Source organism: Aplidium turbinatum, chromosome 7 (genome assembly GCF_918807975.1).
Source record: "Aplidium turbinatum chromosome 7, kaAplTurb1.1, whole genome shotgun sequence".
NCBI classification, from domain to species: domain Eukaryota; kingdom Metazoa; phylum Chordata; class Ascidiacea; order Aplousobranchia; family Polyclinidae; genus Aplidium; species Aplidium turbinatum.
In genome coordinates, this window is record NC_137478.1 from 6,140,751 (window position 1) to 6,159,567 (window position 18,817).

The 18,817-nt window shown below is 36.4% G+C and overlaps 3 protein-coding genes across 4 annotated transcripts; all 3 read left to right on the plus strand.

Moving 5' to 3' along the window:
• Window positions 1-940: 940 nt before the first annotated feature.
• On the plus strand, window positions 941-2,925 carry LOC145774055 (uncharacterized). Its single transcript, XM_082585195.1, has 4 exons — window positions 941-1,061; window positions 1,313-1,410; window positions 1,690-1,777; window positions 2,452-2,925. Exons 1-4 carry the CDS (start codon window positions 989-991, stop codon window positions 2,514-2,516), a joined length of 324 nt encoding a protein of 107 aa, XP_082441321.1. The 5' UTR covers window positions 941-988; the 3' UTR covers window positions 2,517-2,925.
• A 4,999-nt stretch (window positions 2,926-7,924) lies between these two features.
• On the plus strand, window positions 7,925-10,391 carry LOC145774738 (uncharacterized). Its single transcript, XM_082586036.1, has 4 exons — window positions 7,925-8,065; window positions 8,277-8,401; window positions 9,245-9,332; window positions 9,596-10,391. Exons 1-4 carry the CDS (start codon window positions 7,993-7,995, stop codon window positions 9,658-9,660), a joined length of 351 nt encoding a protein of 116 aa, XP_082442162.1. The 5' UTR covers window positions 7,925-7,992; the 3' UTR covers window positions 9,661-10,391.
• A 4,014-nt stretch (window positions 10,392-14,405) lies between these two features.
• LOC145774589 (3-galactosyl-N-acetylglucosaminide 4-alpha-L-fucosyltransferase FUT3-like) lies at window positions 14,406-18,776 on the plus strand. 2 transcript variants are annotated; one of them, XM_082585861.1, is made up of 4 exons: window positions 14,406-14,615; window positions 14,757-14,991; window positions 15,631-15,871; window positions 16,499-18,776. In XM_082585861.1, exons 1-4 carry the CDS (start codon window positions 14,612-14,614, stop codon window positions 17,090-17,092), a joined length of 1,074 nt encoding a protein of 357 aa, XP_082441987.1. In that variant the 5' UTR covers window positions 14,406-14,611; the 3' UTR covers window positions 17,093-18,776. The 2 variants fall into 2 exon arrangements, with proteins under 2 accessions (XP_082441987.1, XP_082441985.1); XM_082585859.1 differs by having other exon boundaries at window positions 14,406-14,991.
• Window positions 18,777-18,817: the final 41 nt, after the last annotated feature.

Consider the following 18,817-nt stretch of genomic DNA (forward strand, 5'->3'; position numbering starts at 1 on the left):
ACATTCAGTTGAGTGATGATTGTAGGCTTTTAGTGGTTTACAAATAAAATGCAGAAACTCAAACAATTCTAGGCTTTGTTACATTGCGGCCTACTATTAAAAAAGTATCAGAATATTAACAAAACTAAGCATCAGAATACTTTCACTAAAAATTGTTGTTCAAGTAGGTATGCTTTACACCTGAATTGCAATACGGAGGCTATGAGGATTGCGATGCCGACTCTGTTGAACATCTGCTCAATCTAAGTGCAGCATGGTTGGACTCTCGGGGTGTGCGCTTAAGCCACACATTTCAAGACTGCTCTCCATTCAGCGGTACATAGTGAATGGAATAATTCCCCGCCAACAACACTTTGACAATCGGAAAACTTTACACTGATAATCTCAGTAACCGCCCCTGCGTCAAAAGCCTCCACAAGTATGCGAAACTACCAGGAATAACCTATCAAGGCTTTGTCTGTCCGAGGATAAAGATTCAAAACTAAACCACTATAGATGGTTTCGTCCAGCTTACTAAACTACAGGATACTGGGAGTAGAACTTAGAAACTAAAGAGGTATACCAGCAAAAAGCGAGATGGTGCTCAAACCCTGAGCTATTTCCTTTGGTATTTTCGCGTGACCATTGCTAAAAATAGACTGAATCGAAAATGGTTACGTCATATAGAAAAATTTTCAAAAATGTATCAACTGCTCGGTATATAAAGTCGGTAAGTATTTCGATTCTTCAGTGTACTGTAGTTGTTGAAAGCATTGACCGGAGCTTGAAAGTCAAAATGACTTAAATTGATCCTATCGTTTGCTAGTGTTGATTTTCCGTGGTTAAAAAATGACTGAAACTTTTTTTGTAAGGCAAGAAACCTATTCAGTAGTAGGCTAGACCTGGTTGATTTTAAAAAGTCTAAACCGAATTTTTGTTTTTAGATACAAAACATATCATACAAATTTTAAGAAATTAATTGTAAGCCCACATCAACCAATACAAGAAAATGAAGCTGATGTTCTTCACCTTGTCTGTATTACTTCTCAGTGTTCACAGCAGTATGGCAAAAGAAAGTTACAGTAAGTGAAATTGCTTATGTAACCCTAGCCTACACGTTTTTATGCCTTAGCCATTGTTTCAATATTTTCTCTGTGAAGTAGGCCAACCATCAGGCCAACCATCAGGCCAACCAACCTGTAAGTACTGATTTAGCTGCCATTATAAACGGTGAAATGATTACACAAGGTAATTGATAATTCTTTAAAAATTATTATCTGTAGGCCTACCAGAGATTAACAGTTAGGCCTAACAGTAAACTCTTTTTTTGCAGCTAACTTGGTGCAGAAGTTAATAGATGCTGCGAACCAAGTGCTGGAAAATTCAAAACAAGAGTATTCCTGTGCGATAAATGTACCGAAATTCACAAATGTGAGTAGAATAACGATAATTTTGATATATTCCTTAGCATTTGAAATCTAAAAAAAAGATTATTAATTCATTGGCAAGGAATTTCAACTTAATTCAATTGCTGATGTCTTTAGAAACAAAGGTAGGCTGATAAGCTACTGCCCAATAAAGAAAACGCTGCTAGGAAAATACAAAGTAACATTTTTGTCGATTTTATAAACTGCCAACAATAGATTAAACAATAAGATTTTAAAGTTGTTTGAAGCTTAATTAATATAAGTGTATACCTGTTTTGAGCAGAAAAAAGAAGAATGCGCCAAATTTTGTGCAAGAAATTCTAGTAATGGCTTCCGAAGAATCAAAACATGCATCGGGCGTCGGCAAGAAGGTGGGTTATTGTTACCTAAGATTACATAACAAATGAAGGAATATGGTTTATTTTCCTGTAATTTGTAGTTTCGGGAGAGAGTTTTCTTTTTTGTACGAAAAACAGACAAGGTACAACAACACAACAGGATTGAGCATTATGAGAATGTATTTTACAAATTTACACATAGTTTGCCAAACGTTTTTGGCTGTTTCGTCTTTTCTGTCCACTCCGTTAGCTCAGTGGTTACGCGCCCGCCTCAAGATCACGCAGCGCAAGTTCGACTCTCGGAGTGTGCACTTGAGCAACGCATTTCAGGACTGCTCTCCATTCAGCGGCACATAGTGAATGGAATAATTACCCGCCAACAAGACTTCAACAATCAGAAATCCACTCTGCTAATCTCGGTAACCGGCCCTGTGTCAAGAGCCTCTACAAGTATGCGAAACTACCAGGTATAACTAATCGAGGCTTTGTCAGTCCGAGGATAAAGATTCAAAACCAAACCAAACCTTTAATTTAGTTAACAGCTTTGCACTTCTTACTTGCAAGTTGAAAGTGAAAAAATACTTTTACATGAATAACCTACTTTTTCTATTATTTTAATGTAGTCTATAATGAAATGATCTCTCCAAAAAGCACTGCTAATACTAAAACTTTGGTTTCAGTCACTAACGAACTTCTTTTCTTTCCAGCTAAATGCACTTACTGTCGACTTTGCCTCAGATGTGACTTAACCCCGGATACACCATTCTTATAAGCAAAGCAAAGCAAAGCAACAGACAGTGTTGCATCTTCTGAAACACACTTGATCGTTTGTGGGATCATCAAAACGTTCTGGAGCCTCATACATAAAGACGAAAAACAAGAAATAAAAACAAAAAATCTATCAATAAGTGTTTTGTATAATGTTAACGGTTTCAATGCCATGTTGTCATAAAGAACGATTTGAATTGAAAAAATACACTGTAAAGTCTTTTATTGATGTTTGAAGATGATCACCTTTATGATACAAGGTTAATTTTGTGGTATATTTTCAACATTTAGTAAACTTGACATTTGTATGTTGGATTTATTTCTGTCGCTAATCTTATCACGAAGCGTACGGTGTGAATTTTATCGGTTCCTTATAATGATTAGTGTCTTGATTGCACTGCTATTAAGTTATTGTTTAATCATCCCTTAAGCCTTAAGCAAAAATTGTTTTTCTGTTTGTGTCATAAATAGGCCTGTATATATATATTATGGATCACTTAAATTTGTAATAATTTGTAAATTTGTAATGATATATTTTTTCTGTTTATTATTTATTTTATTTATGGATGTATTGACGCGCATTTTCATTGGTGCCATTTTTGTTACTTATGTAAACGTGTCTGTGAACTTATGTGAACGCTTCTGTTGAAATAAAAATATTTGTTAAAAAATAATCAAGCTGAAGCTCAAAGTGTTGATACTTCAGAGAGTCTAATGATTTTTTCATCATCTTAACCAAGAAACAGAAAATTTCGATTGTTTCGGCTTCAACAAACTACAAGACCCAATTTATTTGACGTTCAATCGTCTGAACCAATTTCTTCCTAAGTATATGTCGTCCCTTTGATCCTGGGGCCTATTTACCCAACCAGAAACCAATTTGGACCCGTTATCAAGCAAATATTCCCCTCTCTTTAGGAGAAAACGAGGCAACTCTGAATAAAAAGTCTTTCCAAGGATAGTTTCTGCAGGTGTCTCTTTGTCTCCAATGAAGGGACAACCCAGCTGAGGTAACAAAAACACGGTGTCTTTACGTCATCACGGTCTTTATATAAGTATGAGTCAGTAAAAAGCAAAAAAAAAACTCTTAGAAAATTTCCACCAGACAGTAGCAGTATAGCGGTAGGCCAACCGAAATATGTAAAATGTAAACAAATCAGGCTACATCTCTTGGTAGTCATGGTTGGACTTCTGATTGTTCAATTTTATAATTTACCTTCTCTTGCCACATGTTAAATTGCTCTTAATTGTTGGGCATAGGTATCAAATTTATTTAACGTAACTTAACAAGAATATGATATTTTACCTTTTCGCTTCTTTATCATTCTACGACGATAAAGAAGTTATGTAATGTATGATCTTTATGCGTGTTGTTTGCTTTCAGTTTGATTGAAGATTATATAGTTTAGATCAAAATTGATTTCAGCTGAACTAAGCATAAGACTGAACTAACTCGCGCGTAAATAATTTTGTTTGTATGTGACCGAGTCGTTTACATCAAACATTGTTGTAGGCTTGACACCAGTCCCAAGATATTTCTTTTTTTCGCTAAAAATGATCAATTTTATGTTTTCATAAATCATAACTATTAATTAGCCTAATTGTTGCATAATAATGCTCAAAGTGATCGAAATCTTTGCTTACCGACTTAATTTGGACATTTTGCCTTAATAACTTCCGATAATTTATTTTGGCTAATGGTTTATAGCAGGGGTGTTCAAATGATTTCTGTCATGATCCACCACAGCTAAACCTGACAACATGATGATCCAGTAAATACGAATATTAAACATATTAGACGTGGTTTAATTTTTATAGTGCTTTATTTATGTAAATGCAACCTACAACATAGTAATAACTTTGTAAAAGTCAAAAGTGAAGTGTACTACAGCTGCAAAATTGTGTCAGCGAGAAAAATGATGAGTTGGTTTAGATCTCGCAATAGCATCGAATCGAGGCTTTCTGTCACTTACTGATATCCTCAAAAGCTCAAGAAGATGAGCATTTGTGAGTCTCGTTCTATGCTTGTTTGTTTACAAAATTCATTGATGAAAACAACGACTCACAAAGGTACGTAGAAGAGAAGCAAGTAAGGACCCTTCTAGCCAGCCTGGTTATAACTGGGTACCTTTCCAAGGTTACAAATGGTAACCAAAACACATTTGGATCTGCGATACAAATCTCATCTTCTTTAAGATTGAACAAATGCACAGTTCAACCTGCATTTTAGACACCAGCAATGCGTATTCAGTAGAAAGTTTGGTTTTCCAAGTGCCATCCACATCAACAGACCGTGGATGAGAGATTGGCTCTATAACTGAAGTGATAATCATGGCAATAATCAAGTGAGGGCATAAATCGACAAGTTTTTGGATGCAGGATGCTGAAGCACACCAAACCAAAATGCTTCATTGTCATCCACTGGTATCCCATCTTTTCCGTTGACATTGGAAGATCCACACAAAAAGTTGAAAAGATCCGGAACTGGATCGAGATCCGCCATTTGAACACCACTGGTTTATAGCTTAGCTTTGGGGTTTTCAATTCTTTGCAAATGAAAATTGGAAGATATGTTTCAGAGAAATACAATATAGAGCAAAAAATGCAAAATAGTTGAAACTCTGGGTTGATAAGAAACAAAAGAAAAACAAAACAGAAAGCACGTGACTTCTTTGAATAAACCTATGTCCAGCCGAAGTAACTGGTAAATGGCAACATAACGGAAAGTGAAATATAAAAGTCATCCCTAAATTTTGTTGTTATTGCTGTAACTTAGTTCAAAAACGTACATTGTGTGTCCACTCAGTAGAAACATGTAGTATTCCTGTAGTCAGACAACAAGTAAGTCTGTAGACGTTGAATCAATGCAAAAATGCCTGATTCACTGTCTGGGCAGTGATGTCACGGTAACGTTCGGCATTGTATGTGAATAGTTCACATGAATAAAATGCTGGGTATTGAAATGCCCAATTGCCTATGCATATATGCAACTTTTTACTGCAACTTTCCTTAAAAATAAATGCAGTTTTTTTTCCTTTTTTGGTGCTACAAAAACTTGCCAGAGTCGCCAACAATATGAAGACATCGAACTCAATGCTGAGTCATGCACGAGTCAAGTGAAAATACTTTGAAAGCTTCCGGTAGAAAGCACGTTGTTTTACAACGTAGCGCAAATCCGTCATTACGTAAACTCTCTGCGTCAAAGTAAACGCGAACGTCACATGCATTGCCGCAAAAACGTTTGTTCTTAATGCAGAATATAAACCTTTGATCGATGTTTGCAAAACTATGTGCTCTCGGACTAAATAGGAAGCTGTTAAGATGATCGAATAACCTGCTAATGAGTGCAGTCGCTTAAGCAAGGTAGTCTACCTTGCGACATTTGAACTAGGCTATACTGCATATGATAACATAAATAGTAGGGTAAGAAATACAAACGAAGACGTATACAGATGTGGAAAATATATTTCGCATTACAAAACCTAACTGAAGACGTCATTTGACAGTTGCAGCGTGAAAAACAGTAAGTTATGACCGCTGGTCCGAAAATATGGAATGTCCTTGAAAACAAAGGAATACAGATGCCAACACAACTACAGTAGCTTAGAAACATAAATAAAACGGGAAAATAGATAAAAAGTATATTTGATGTCAAACTACAAATAGAATCGAATAACGGCTACAGCAGTGTAAGAACTTCCACGCTATGTAAAGTTATTAACCGACATTCTGTAAGAGGCCATCTTGAAGTAGCCTCATTGTAACATTAACAAGAAGAACGTGGCAACTTGGATGCATACCAGGACGAATACAATGGAATTTGTGGTTTGAAACACATATTCGAAAAGTACAACTAAATGCAAAGGGAACACAGCGTATTTGTTGGGCATTGAAATGTTAAGTTTTCCTGTTGTATGCGTTACAACATTCATAGTATGTTCTGTATGGGCACGACAGAATTAGGGAAAAAATACAAGTTTGTTAATATGGCGCACGTAGGCACATACACACACGAATCGCAACTGAAACGAAATGATTCATTTTCTATTTTTGGTGATTCTATAAAAAAAGCTTTCCAAATCCGAAAATGTGAACGTTTGGTTGGATGAAACAAAAGCGCCACAATGCATGACTTGACATTTGCAGGCGATTTTCTCAGCATTCAAAAATCTTCAGACATTCCTTTACAGTAGATTTAAATTTTATTCATTAACTCTTCCAAGTGCATACTGTTGTCAAAAAGTCACAGCATTACCAAAACTACGGAAGTTTGAAGTCCAAACTATACACTCAGAGCAAACTGAACAGACAGGCACGCAATTCTTCAGATACAATTAGGCATTTCTAAATAAGTCCTAAAAAGTCACTTGGTATATAACGCAATCTTCGAAAATACTTTGTGCAAACAGTTATTAGAATATACTTTGTGCAAACTGTTCAAGTCGTGATCAGTTATTAGCGGCCACAGATGACCTTCGTGACGCAAAAACGATGCAACGATTCTTTAGCGGAAATCCAGCTCGGGAAACGAGTGTATGATACAGAAATCACCCTTCGAATAACCCAAAGCACCATAGTTTTTCAGTTGATGGTTTTCTAATCTCTCATACCCTTTATTTATTGATTTATTTTTGTTTTGAGAATGTTTAATAAACTCAGCCAGTGGTATATAGCATAGTGTGAATGCAATGCATATGCAATGCACGTTGTAATAGTTTGAAAAATTAAAAAGAGAACTGTGCTTCCCATTTCTTCTGTTGTTCATACATCAAACACTTCATCTTGATTTGCAATGTTTGCACGGCCATTGTATTTCCTTAGGAATCATCAAAAGTTTAGTCTTTCACAATTTCTTTGCAAAAAATCCACATCGACGATTGGTGTGTTGTACAAAGACTAATCAATTGCTTGAATGCTGACAATCTGGATGATACTACAACCATTTAATCTTAGTACAGCGTCTAGAAATTATGTAGGCTACTGTTCCATAGTCTTGAAAAGTTCAAGAAAAGCAACAAGCCAATAAATAAATTTGAGATAAACTTAGACCAGCTTTTTCTTTTGATATTTTCAAGAATGAGCGTGTGGCTTGCAATTATAACCCAGCTACTTGCGTCATCAGCAAGTCATTTTTTCAAAAAAGGAAACTGCTTTTTTCAACTGCTCTGTAGACTGTAGTATATAAACCCAGACACTTAACAATTTTTTAGTACAGTTGTAGAAAAGCAATGACTTCGCTTTTAACTGACATAATTCGGTTGAATTCAATTGTTTACTACGATTAAATTTTTGTTGAAAAAAGCAAGAATAAGCTAGCTTACTTTTGAAAAGCAGTTGAATATTGTCAAGAAGAATAAAAAACAGAAAATATCCGATTTTTGATTTAAAATCTAAACTAACATTTATGTTTTTAGATATAAAATCGATTATAAGAAATTTAAGATCTTTGTGTCTAAGTTTACATCAATCAATACAAGAAAATGAAGTTGATATTTGTGGCCTTGGTTGCATTACTTCTCAATGTGCACAGCAGTATGGCAAATGGAAGTCAAAGTAAGTAAAAGAAACTGTCTACTAGCCGCTTGCTAATTTTTACATACTCTTAGCTGTTATTCAGCATTCCATTTAACTGTAAGGTACAAAGCTAAAATAAGCCATAATTTTATCGCGATGATAAACGTTTAAGATATTTTACAATATTTTCTTTAAGAAATTAATATTTTCAAGTACAAAGCCGGAGCTAACAATCAATTCTTTTTTGCAGCTGACTTTTTGCAGAAGTTACTCAATGCTTTGGAATACGCACTGAAACATTCAGACGTAGAGACTGAAGATACCACTACACCTGCCACTACCACCACACTGCCAGCCACGCCCGCTACGACAACGGTGAGCGAACGAACAAAAATTGTGACAGATATTTTGAATTGTAATAAAAAAGGAATAAAATAACAAGGGGCTGTCGTTGTTCAAGAAAATAAAATAATATCTTGCGTTCTTCTGGTGACTGTAATCTGTCGGAGATTTTATATCTTATACGAGATTACTAATGCTTGATTCTAAAATAAAGCTAATTCATTGTGCAAAAATCAGAAGTGGGAAAAGCTAACTGGAAAAGGCAATCTAAATTTTTTCTTTATTATGAAAGCATTGTTTTTTTCTTATATCAAGACAAATTTTCAAATTTACCGAATTCACATAGAGCCGATAAATGCCAACTGTATAACATTTATCAATTTTATAAACTGCTAAAGATGGCGTCAGTAGCGTAGCCAGGAATTTTGAAAGGGGGGTTTTGACAAACCAGCAGCGGGGGGTCTGGGGGGCCTCCTCCAGAACATTTTGAAAAATTACTTTGAATTTGGTGCATTCTGAGAGCATTTTCAACAGAAATGTGGGTGTGAATATTCCTGTAAAATGGTGCTGTCCGGTGGCATAGCAAAAGGATAAGATCATGTTTTCTTCGACATTTTTCGGAAATAAAGCTAAGTCTCTATGTTTTCTTGTTGTTAATTCCTGGCTGAGATGTTTGGTATTGGCAAAACTCGCTCTTTTAATGCAGTTTTGTTTAAAATTAGGCAATTTGTTTGAGACTGAAAGCATCATTCTCAATATCGTGACGTCACACGCGTGCCAAAGGGGGGTTGTAACCCCCAAAACCCCCCCAATGGCTACGCCACTGGATGGCGTTAATAGTAAATTTAATATTTATCGTTATGTTTTCTGATGCAGCAAAGAGTCGTGGACTGTGTAAAATTCTGTGCAAGGGATTCTAATGGCGTTCGAAAGATCAAACAATGTGCAGGGCGCAGAAGAAAAAGTAAGTTGTTATATTATTAACTTGCATCAACAGCGAAAGGATATGGTTTTCTTACAGTAATTTATTAGATATATTATTACGCATTTCTTACCGGTAGTCAATAACAAAAATTTTGTGATTAAAATTCAGAAACGGCAAATTTAGCAAACATTTTCTGGTCTTGGAAAGTTTATCTAGGCAAAGATGGATTTACCATCATTTCACTAAAAATATCGCTAATTATTTTTATTGTTTTACTCATGGATTTTTTATTGTTTTTTCAGATGAATGTCTTTACTGTCGGGTCAATCTTCGGTGCATGATTGCGCGTGGTGTTGTATTCAGCTAAGCAAACCTACTGACAATGCTGCAATTTTTGAAATAAAAAACATTCTTACTGACTTGAAAGATCATCAAGTCGCTCCAGATCTGGCCTCACATATCTGAATAACTGTGGTGTTTAAACACTTTATACACAAAAAATGTTAAAAAGTGATTAATGAATACTGTGTGTACAATCAACAATTTCAATAGCCTAGAATATGGCAAAACACCATTTTGAATAATAATACACACAAGATTTTACTGATCTTTTAAGTTTTTATGTTGCTGTAGTTTGTTATGTAGTTTGAAAACTTAATAAAGTTAGCATTACATTTGTGTACGATGGATTTAATTTCTGCTGACAACCAAATAGCAAAGTTTCTGACATGTATTTTACCGTAAATTGTTGTGCAAAATTCTTTTAAGACACAAAACAAAATGAAAAGCATGTGTGATTTTAAAATCAAATAAATAAAAAATCGATGGGATTTTGCCTCTTGGCTTCTGCGATATTATTTATTCAGACTTGTGTGTTTTATAGAGTCTTCGGTACAACTTCTTATTTTTGTTATATTAACGTATTACATGTAGTTTTGTGTTTTCAATGTTGATAAATTATTTTATTTTAATACCGATAAATTTTGTTTTCTTATTTATTTTATTTATCAAGGTACGATGTAGTTGGCTGCATTGTACAATGTACATGTTCATTGGTGCCATGTTGTTGAAATGTACGTTGATATTAAAGTATGTCTTGCAAAACTTTGGAGCTCAAAGCAGCAATATCCTATGAGAGACCACGTTTTATCTCGGGTATCGAGAAAACAGACAGGCCGGATTCATGGACTTCTTAAAGAAGTCCATGCCGGATTCAAGCCTCAGCCAATTAGAATTCAAGCCATTTGACATCGAAACGTAGGAAAACGTTTTTCCCCATATCTGTTATCCCTTTGACATACCAACCTCAATGTTTAATTTTCACGATAACCAGCAATATCGTATAGGTCTAATTACCCCCACGATTGTTCAAACCAATAGAATTTTTTTACCAACCTATAGGTGGCATTAGGTAAATACTGCAATAATTTACTAAAATGAAAAGTTCTCTTCCTTGCGTGTTTCATACATAGAAGTAGACTAGGTCTAGTAAATTGATTCAGCATTTCTTAAAGTAACATTTTTCTTATTCACGATATTTTACCTGAACCACATAGGCTAATATCAACACCTGAACTGCTTATCATAACATTGTAAGACCACTTGGTTTGTGCCAGGCCATCAGTAGCCTACATTTCTTTGAAGAATTGTCTCTCCTGACATAATTCATCACGTTCTTCCGTTCCTCGTTATTTTCTGCGAAACTTTCCCAAGTGAGCTAATTATCGAGTCACGAAAATGTTTATAAAGTCTAGACTTCGACAAAAAAAATTATTTATGTACCTGAACTAATTACCGAAACATACTTTCCGCACAAGAGTAAATATCTCTGCGGCGGACCACACGTAAATCGGAATGGAATTCACATCCAACAAAGTTCTGTCCATATAAATCCAACACACAGTAACATTTATAGGGGGAGTCCAGGAGGTACTTTTGGGCCCGGGCTAGATATGATTTTAAGGGCCACAGCCTTTCCGAGAGGCCGAGAGCTTAAAGAAACCACGACACATTTTTTGTATACGGTGCATTTTTCATAGAAGTGTATTGATTTGGGGCTCTTGAGGATCTCATCGGTACCGGACCAAAAATACCTTCTCAACGGCCTTGACGACACCAGTACCATATGATTATCTTTGCCGACACAGTCGTTGGTTGATCTTAGCCGTTTTTTACTGGCGTCTGGGTTATTCTCTCAAGTATGCACCAATGAGATGTGTCATTTTCTTATTTGGACGTGTGATGGTGCGGACTGCAGGCCATTTACCCATTGTAGCCTACCATCTTTGATCCACTAAATGAAGTGGAAGGTTTGCGTGTTTTATGGATGTGGTTGAACAAACAGCGTTTTAAAAATTTACTAACTTCCCGAGATGGGCAAGATCACCTGTTTAGGTGATCTTGAAAATCAAGATCAAAATCACCAAGAATACGTGATCTTGAAGATCAAGATCACCCAACAGTGTGACCTTGAAGATCAAGATCGTGATCTTGAAGATCAAGATCTCTTTCAAGATCACTTTTTGGGGTATCGTAGAAAACAAAATTGAAAACAATACAAAAGGCATAGCATCTATTTACACATTTTATGTATTATTTTTTTATTCTTAGCTTATATCTTAAACAATTCTTAGTCTGGTTGATTCACTGCAGTCTGCAATAAGCCACTTCACATGACCAAAGTCGACTAGAATCCATTTTTTAGCATCGCCAACCTAAACTTTTCAAACATCTAAAATTGGATCAACGAAAGCAAACAAATTTGTAGAATTCTCAAAACAGAAATGTGAACAAATTTTAGTCATTTCAAAGCTTTTTCAATTTAGAAATGGCAACACTAACCAAACTCATTGAGATATCAAATCAACTTTTATTAGACGCATGAGTCATATTACTAGTGGGTAAATGGTAGGAATTACCACTAATTAGACTACTTTGTACAGTACCAGTTCAACAAAACATGTCTCTATAGTATATTATATAGTATTAGTAGGTCAATTGAAATTCCAAAGTGATCTTGATCTTATTGACTTTCAAGATCAAGATCACACAAAAAAAAGTGATCTTAGATCAAGATCACCAAAATAAAAGTGATCTTCAAGATCAAGATCACGCCCATCTCTGCTAACTTCCATATCGACAAGCCTAGAAACTTCTCACAGTCACATCTAAAACTATATTTGCTTGAAACAATCTTATACCAAGTTTTTTAAACCAAAGATTTCAAGGATACCAAGTTTTTTGCAATTTGAAAAGGTTTTGTCGTACATAGCCTAACCCTAGTCCACAACGTAGAAATTAACGAACTGTTTTAGCATGATGTTGCCAGTTCGCCGTGGTTATAATTGCACTAGCTTTCGGAACACAGTTCCCTAGTAATGTGCTATGACGAATAGCCCTAGTCATTTACAGGCAGCAAGCCAAATTATAAAAGTAAATAATGTACCTATCGTTACAAAATAATAAGCTCATTAACTTTTCAGATTTTCATTAGGAAAGCATTTATTTTTTCTACTTTCTATGTTACTGTACATCATATCAGCCAAGATATAAAAAACATTACTACGCCAAAAATGCCTAAAAAGTAAGCAAAAAAGATCATATTTGTAAAATTTTACTGCATGCCTTACAATTTTGATGAAATCAGAAATCTTTGAGGAACAGCGAATTTATGTGTAGAAATTGAAAATGTTGATAGCAGAACCTCCTCGCCCTCTTAATTTCAATATTCGAACCCACTGTTCGTTTCCAAACTTTTGCAACTCTGCTGAGGATTGCAGAGGAGAGCTCAGCATGAGTTGCTAATATAATTTGCCTATTCGCCGCTCTTTTACGACACTGTGAAGTAAATGGGACAAAGGCATGCGGAATTAAAACTGCTTGCAAAACAAAAATCGCTATCTGGGGATATTCCATTATGAAAGTTATAAGTTATTACGGACACTAGTAACATGTTTGTTTCTTTAGACAATGAATTTTTTAAACTATTCCAGTATTAGGCTATACATAAAAATCAGATAAACGTGGCAGTTAACTAAGTAAAAATGGTTAAATGTAGAGAAGACAGTCGGAAACAGAAAAATGCCGTCAGCTGCAGCGCGGGTCAGGTGTATGCTGATTGCTGAAGCACCGCTGCATAGCACTTCAAGTCTGCTTTCCTGCACTGCAGGATAAAGATATACTGTAAAATCAAGACATTGGTTTCATGGTGAGTTTCAAGCCTCAATTTTTGCACAACAGCTCATCCAATTATCTCAGCTAAGTGAGGCTCAAAATGCAAGAAAAGCTATAAAACCTAAGGCAAATTTGCGAAATTTTCCTAGGCAGAGCATGCCCCCAGTTCCCCTTAGAATGGCTATGATCCTCACTCCATTGCATGCCTATGAAAATCAACCAGCATAAGCCACTGCCTTTAGTGTAGTGATATAATGCTGATACAATTTTGAATTAAATGCTACACGTCAGTTTTATGTCTTTTTACCTGTCTGTGACTCTGTGGGTCCACCTTGTGTTCAACAATGTTTAGGAATTTAGGATCAAACCTTATCGCAATTACTTTGAAAACCGCGAAACCGTCCTAAAAATGCTTTGTAACTGCTTATTTTGATCTCTGGAACACTCCTGGCACCAGAGGTTATTCTTAATAGTCTACATTCGAATTAAATACACTTTGGAGTAGTTTTGATACAGTTTTCAAATACAAGTGCCCGAAGTGCATGTGTTTTATTATGGGTTATTTAGGCTAACCCTGCCACAGATCACACGAACCTTAGATTAATCCTAATGGTAACGCTAGAATCCGACGAAGAAAAATGAGAATAGTCGAGAACCGGCTGTGCTTTTCAAACTACTACACTGGCTCTGTTCATGGATGGACCTCTGCGGCACTATGTGGGCAACTGGGCATGGACTATAGCTATGTGAATTCATTGCGGTACTGTAGTCGCTCAGTTGTAGGCCTGTAATTTAACCTTCTTTGGCTGCATTTTCGGTTTTGAAAAAACAACTAAATAAATGCATTTACCCTGTGATGTCACAAAGAAACTGGCCGATGCCTTTAGTTATTATTTGCAGTGTTACAATTTTTTAAACAGATGAAGGCTTAGGAGCTGAAAAAATGTTAAGATGTTGTAGCCTACAATGTACAACTGAGCTAAAACAGGTGGTCCAGGTGCAGGGTTCATAATGTGGGCTAATATCCACTGAAGCTTGGTTGTTAATAGTGTTTATTTACCGTACGGTTGTGTTAAGTTTTTTCTGTTGCTGCACAATTACTTGGAATTACAAATATGGATACCTGAATACTGAATAGTTCAAAAATGGGTATGAAAAGATTAGGGATGTGTGTCGGGTTCCTGATTTTATATGCTTGTATAATTGGAATAAGTTATATTGTATATTCCATCGTATTGTACCAGTCTTATAAGCTCTACATTCCCGAACAACCAGACTTAATGCATGCAGTTATTATGGAGCACGCTCGTGCGACAAGGAACAGCTGGAAAGTTTCCAACGTAAAACCAAAACCAACTTTGCTTTTGTTTTGGGGAAATATGACAACAGATAATTTGTATTTGGATGAAAAAAACTCGGAAAAATGTACAATAACATACGATCGGAACAAAATTTCAATGGCTAAAGCAATTATATTTGATTCTTCAACTATAAAAGCAATAGATTTACCTTGGCGATACAAAAGGTAAGATCGAGATGACGAGGTCACCACTAAAACTGGCCTGTGTGTAGTCTACCATTGACCACTTGAATTCTTTCTCACACAGGAGTGTGCAAAATACAGTAGACTTTATTTGAGCGAGGTGAAACCAAGACAAAGCACAAAATTTATATTTATCACAACGTTTTATAATGCTATCACAACGTTTTAATGACATTGTGTTACATGTTGAATGACGTTTCATAAATGTTTGACTGCATTCAGTAGCTGTAATTTTATGAACAAACTCTTCATTTTAGATATTGAAATACTTGCTCTTCCTGCAGTTGCTTTTGCTCCTTTCAATTCTAACGTAATTTGCCAATGCTTGACATTTGTCACATTAAGAACTGGGAAGCAGCTGACTCGATGACTGATATAGTCTTTCGCTGCTTCCTGTCTGTTGTGGTATTTAGATAGCTATGGTACTATTTTATTCGTATTGTGTATAGTTGTACCGTACTATTGTCGCAACAGACAAAATAAAAGGTTTCTCTCTTTCTCTCTCCCCTAAAATTGCTATTTAGCAAAATTACGTCACTAAGTAGAACTACGTTTTTATTTTTTCATTTTTATCAACCCTGTTGCTAAACTTTATAACAAGTTCTTCCATTGTTTGTTCAGAAAACCGGAGCAAATTTACATTTGGGCAAATAGAGATGCTCCAAGCTCAATTTTCCGTAAACTCAAACTCCGTAATGAAACCATTGAACCGTATAGCATGGGCTTTTTCAACTGGACCATGACGTATAGACTCGATGCCGACGTTGTATGGAGACATGGTTTTCGTGGCGATTTGCTGCAAAAACTACCAAAAGGAAAAGCAGTTGTGAATGAAATTATACGACAAAAAACTCACTTGGCTGTAAGTTACAAAAGTAGCCTAATATATAATTCAGTGTTTTCAATATTCAGCCGTCATTGCTGTGCTTTAGATTTTGCAAGCAATTTTTTTTGCAAAACCCTAACAAAGTTTGAAAATTTTAAACTCGATTTATAGCAGAACCAAACTCTGATTTCGGTTTAGCCTATTTTTTTCAGTTTCATATCAGGGCTTATTTAATTGCTGCTGTGAATTTATTAGTAACACTGCTGCAGGCTACTGCTGTTCCTGTGAATTGTAAACTAGTAGACTACTAACCAGGCTAAGGCTAGAGTTAAGGCCAGCGAGGAATTTCCAGGAGGTGCAGGACCTAAGTGTTGACTATTTTGTCGATGAATTGGCAATTTAAAATTGGATACTTAAAATTTTGCCCAGTGTGGCCACTGGCCACTTTTCAATTTGAACAATAAAACATGCTGTGTGAATATGATTCTTAAATTTTAAAGAAATATCGTAGGCCTTTTGATTTTTGATATTATTGTAATTCTCATCTTTTTTATGTCTGAAGTGTTTCCTGCTTGTTTTAAGCAAGAACGCTCTTTAATAAATATCAATATGCGAAGAAAATTAGCAAGTAAGTTGTTTATGTTGATATGATGTGCTGTTTAGATATGGATTGTCAACGACTGTCAGTACACTAAGACAGCAAAGTATGGGATAGCTTTCATCAATGACTTGATCAAAGCTGGACTGGACATCACAAGAAAGGGATCTTGCTTTCAAAGCAGCGTCTTGGACCAAGATAACGATATTGCTATCCAAAAGCACAAGTTTTACTTTGCCTTTGAAGACACCTACCACTGCAAAGGCTACATTGGCGAAAAGTTTTGGTCCGATGCGCTGCAAAATGGAGTCGTACCAATCGTGATGGGACCACTGCGGAACGACGTTGTTAAAGTGGCTCCTCTTAACTCTTTCATCTACATTGAAGACTTCGCATTCCCAGACCACTTGGTAAAGTACCTGCGGCTCCTCGATCACCATGAAGACGCGTACAGGAAGTTCTTCCGCTGGAGAGAAAGTGAGGACATCACTGATGAAGATATGATGCAAATGATTGAAGAAAAACACAAAGGAGTTGAGGTTCAGCGTAAACCAAAAAGCCTGTGCGACCGTGTAATCGAGAATAACTCTACCAAAACAGTGACGTCACTTCTCGATGAAATATACGGCGATGACGACAGAGAGTGCTTAGAATCTTGACTGGTGGAATATTTTACAGAATATTGAACAGCACCATTTTGCTCTGTTGCAACACTTTTGTTCAATTTAACCACAATACGTAACTATGATTCTCAATTTCATTTATGAAATTTACAAGGTGCTTGCTGTGCAGAATTCCTCGATTAGTTTTACTTGTGTTTTCATGCTCAGCCTACTAATAGCTGCAGCCAGTAGCGTCCAGGGAGTACATTTAAACCCGGGAAAATTTTATGGCCCCGTAATATTTTCAAAGAGCCTAGGAACTTAAAAAGAAACCACAGCGTATTCTTTGGACACAATGCTGTTTTATTATAACTGTCTTCATTTAGAGCCCGAAATTCTCATTGGTACCGGGCCAAAATTATTTTCTCAGAGGGTCTGGTTGCTGCTGAACAAATCAAAGTTGCTGTTTTACAACATCCTGGTAGCATTATAATACGGTTTTCATATCTAGGCTTGCGCCTGGTGATTGGATATTTAGATTATGTGCATGGGAAGGCAAGGAAGCTAATCTTCGTGTCCATCTTCAGGCAAGTCATAAAAGTATTCTGCGAAAAACACAGCCGTATATTCTTAAACGGTGTCGAACCGGTAGCCTATCCCTTGGAGTGCCGTACAAGGGCCCTCACCACTCGGCCGTGCAGTCATAAGACCACCGGGCATAAAACGATCAATGGATTCAAACCATTTTATTTTTTACATTTTCTTTTTCCCTTTATATCTTAAATTTTTCTGAAGGTGTTGCGACCGTGCTAAGTTTTTTTCAACTCAACATCTTACTTCGGTTCGGTCACAAGCACGTTTTAACGTTCGCGTTTTGTCGCTTCTACCTTTGCTATTTTCAGTGTTGTACGTTGGACGGCGTCAACTTTTTGTTGACGCTGAGGCTAGCGCCGTCATTATTTCTTTAATTGACGGAAGTGATAGCGCCGTCAACTATTTTGCCGATTTTAAAGCGTCAAGCGCTATGCGTCATTTTTTGTTATATCGTTTCACAATGAGAGTTTCATAATGTATTTTGGCCAGCGCGACTCATCCGAATTACCGGCTTTCGCGTTGGTTGGTATGGCTACTTGGAATACAAGCGAAAGAAGTTCGCCAAATGGTGATTACTCATATCGTGAGCAGTATCAAAAACGAAGGATCAGAGAGAGAAAGCGAAAAATCAATGAATGTCATCGCGGAGGCTGAAGAAACGTTATTTCAAGAGCTCTATGCCCCTGAAAAGAGCGATTTTGTTGCAGTGGACCTCGTTAAAAGATTTATATATGCTAAACCATCCATCACCCATCGCTTGGAACAGTGATACATTTCCGAGTGAACGTTTTCAAGGCATGTTTTTGAAATACAACACACCAATACCATCCAGCGCTGCTGTGGAACACATGTTTTCACTTGGAAAGGACATTTTGCGTCCCAAACGCAGCAGATTGTCAGACAAACGTTTTGAAATGCTTGTGTTTCTACAAGGAAATAACTAATAGGCCAAGCGGCTAATTACAATACAGTCTCAAAACATAATACCTGCTCTTTATTCATAGCTATTGTTACGCCTAAACTTGGTTGAAATAATTCCGTTTTGTGAGACCCTGGCTAAAATAGCGCTAGAAACTAGCGCTGACGCCGTCGATTTCTTTGAGAGCTGACGCAGTACTTTACGCCGTAAAGTTTTTAGGCAATTCGTGCTGACGCCGTCAATTTATTTCATTGACGCGTACAACACTG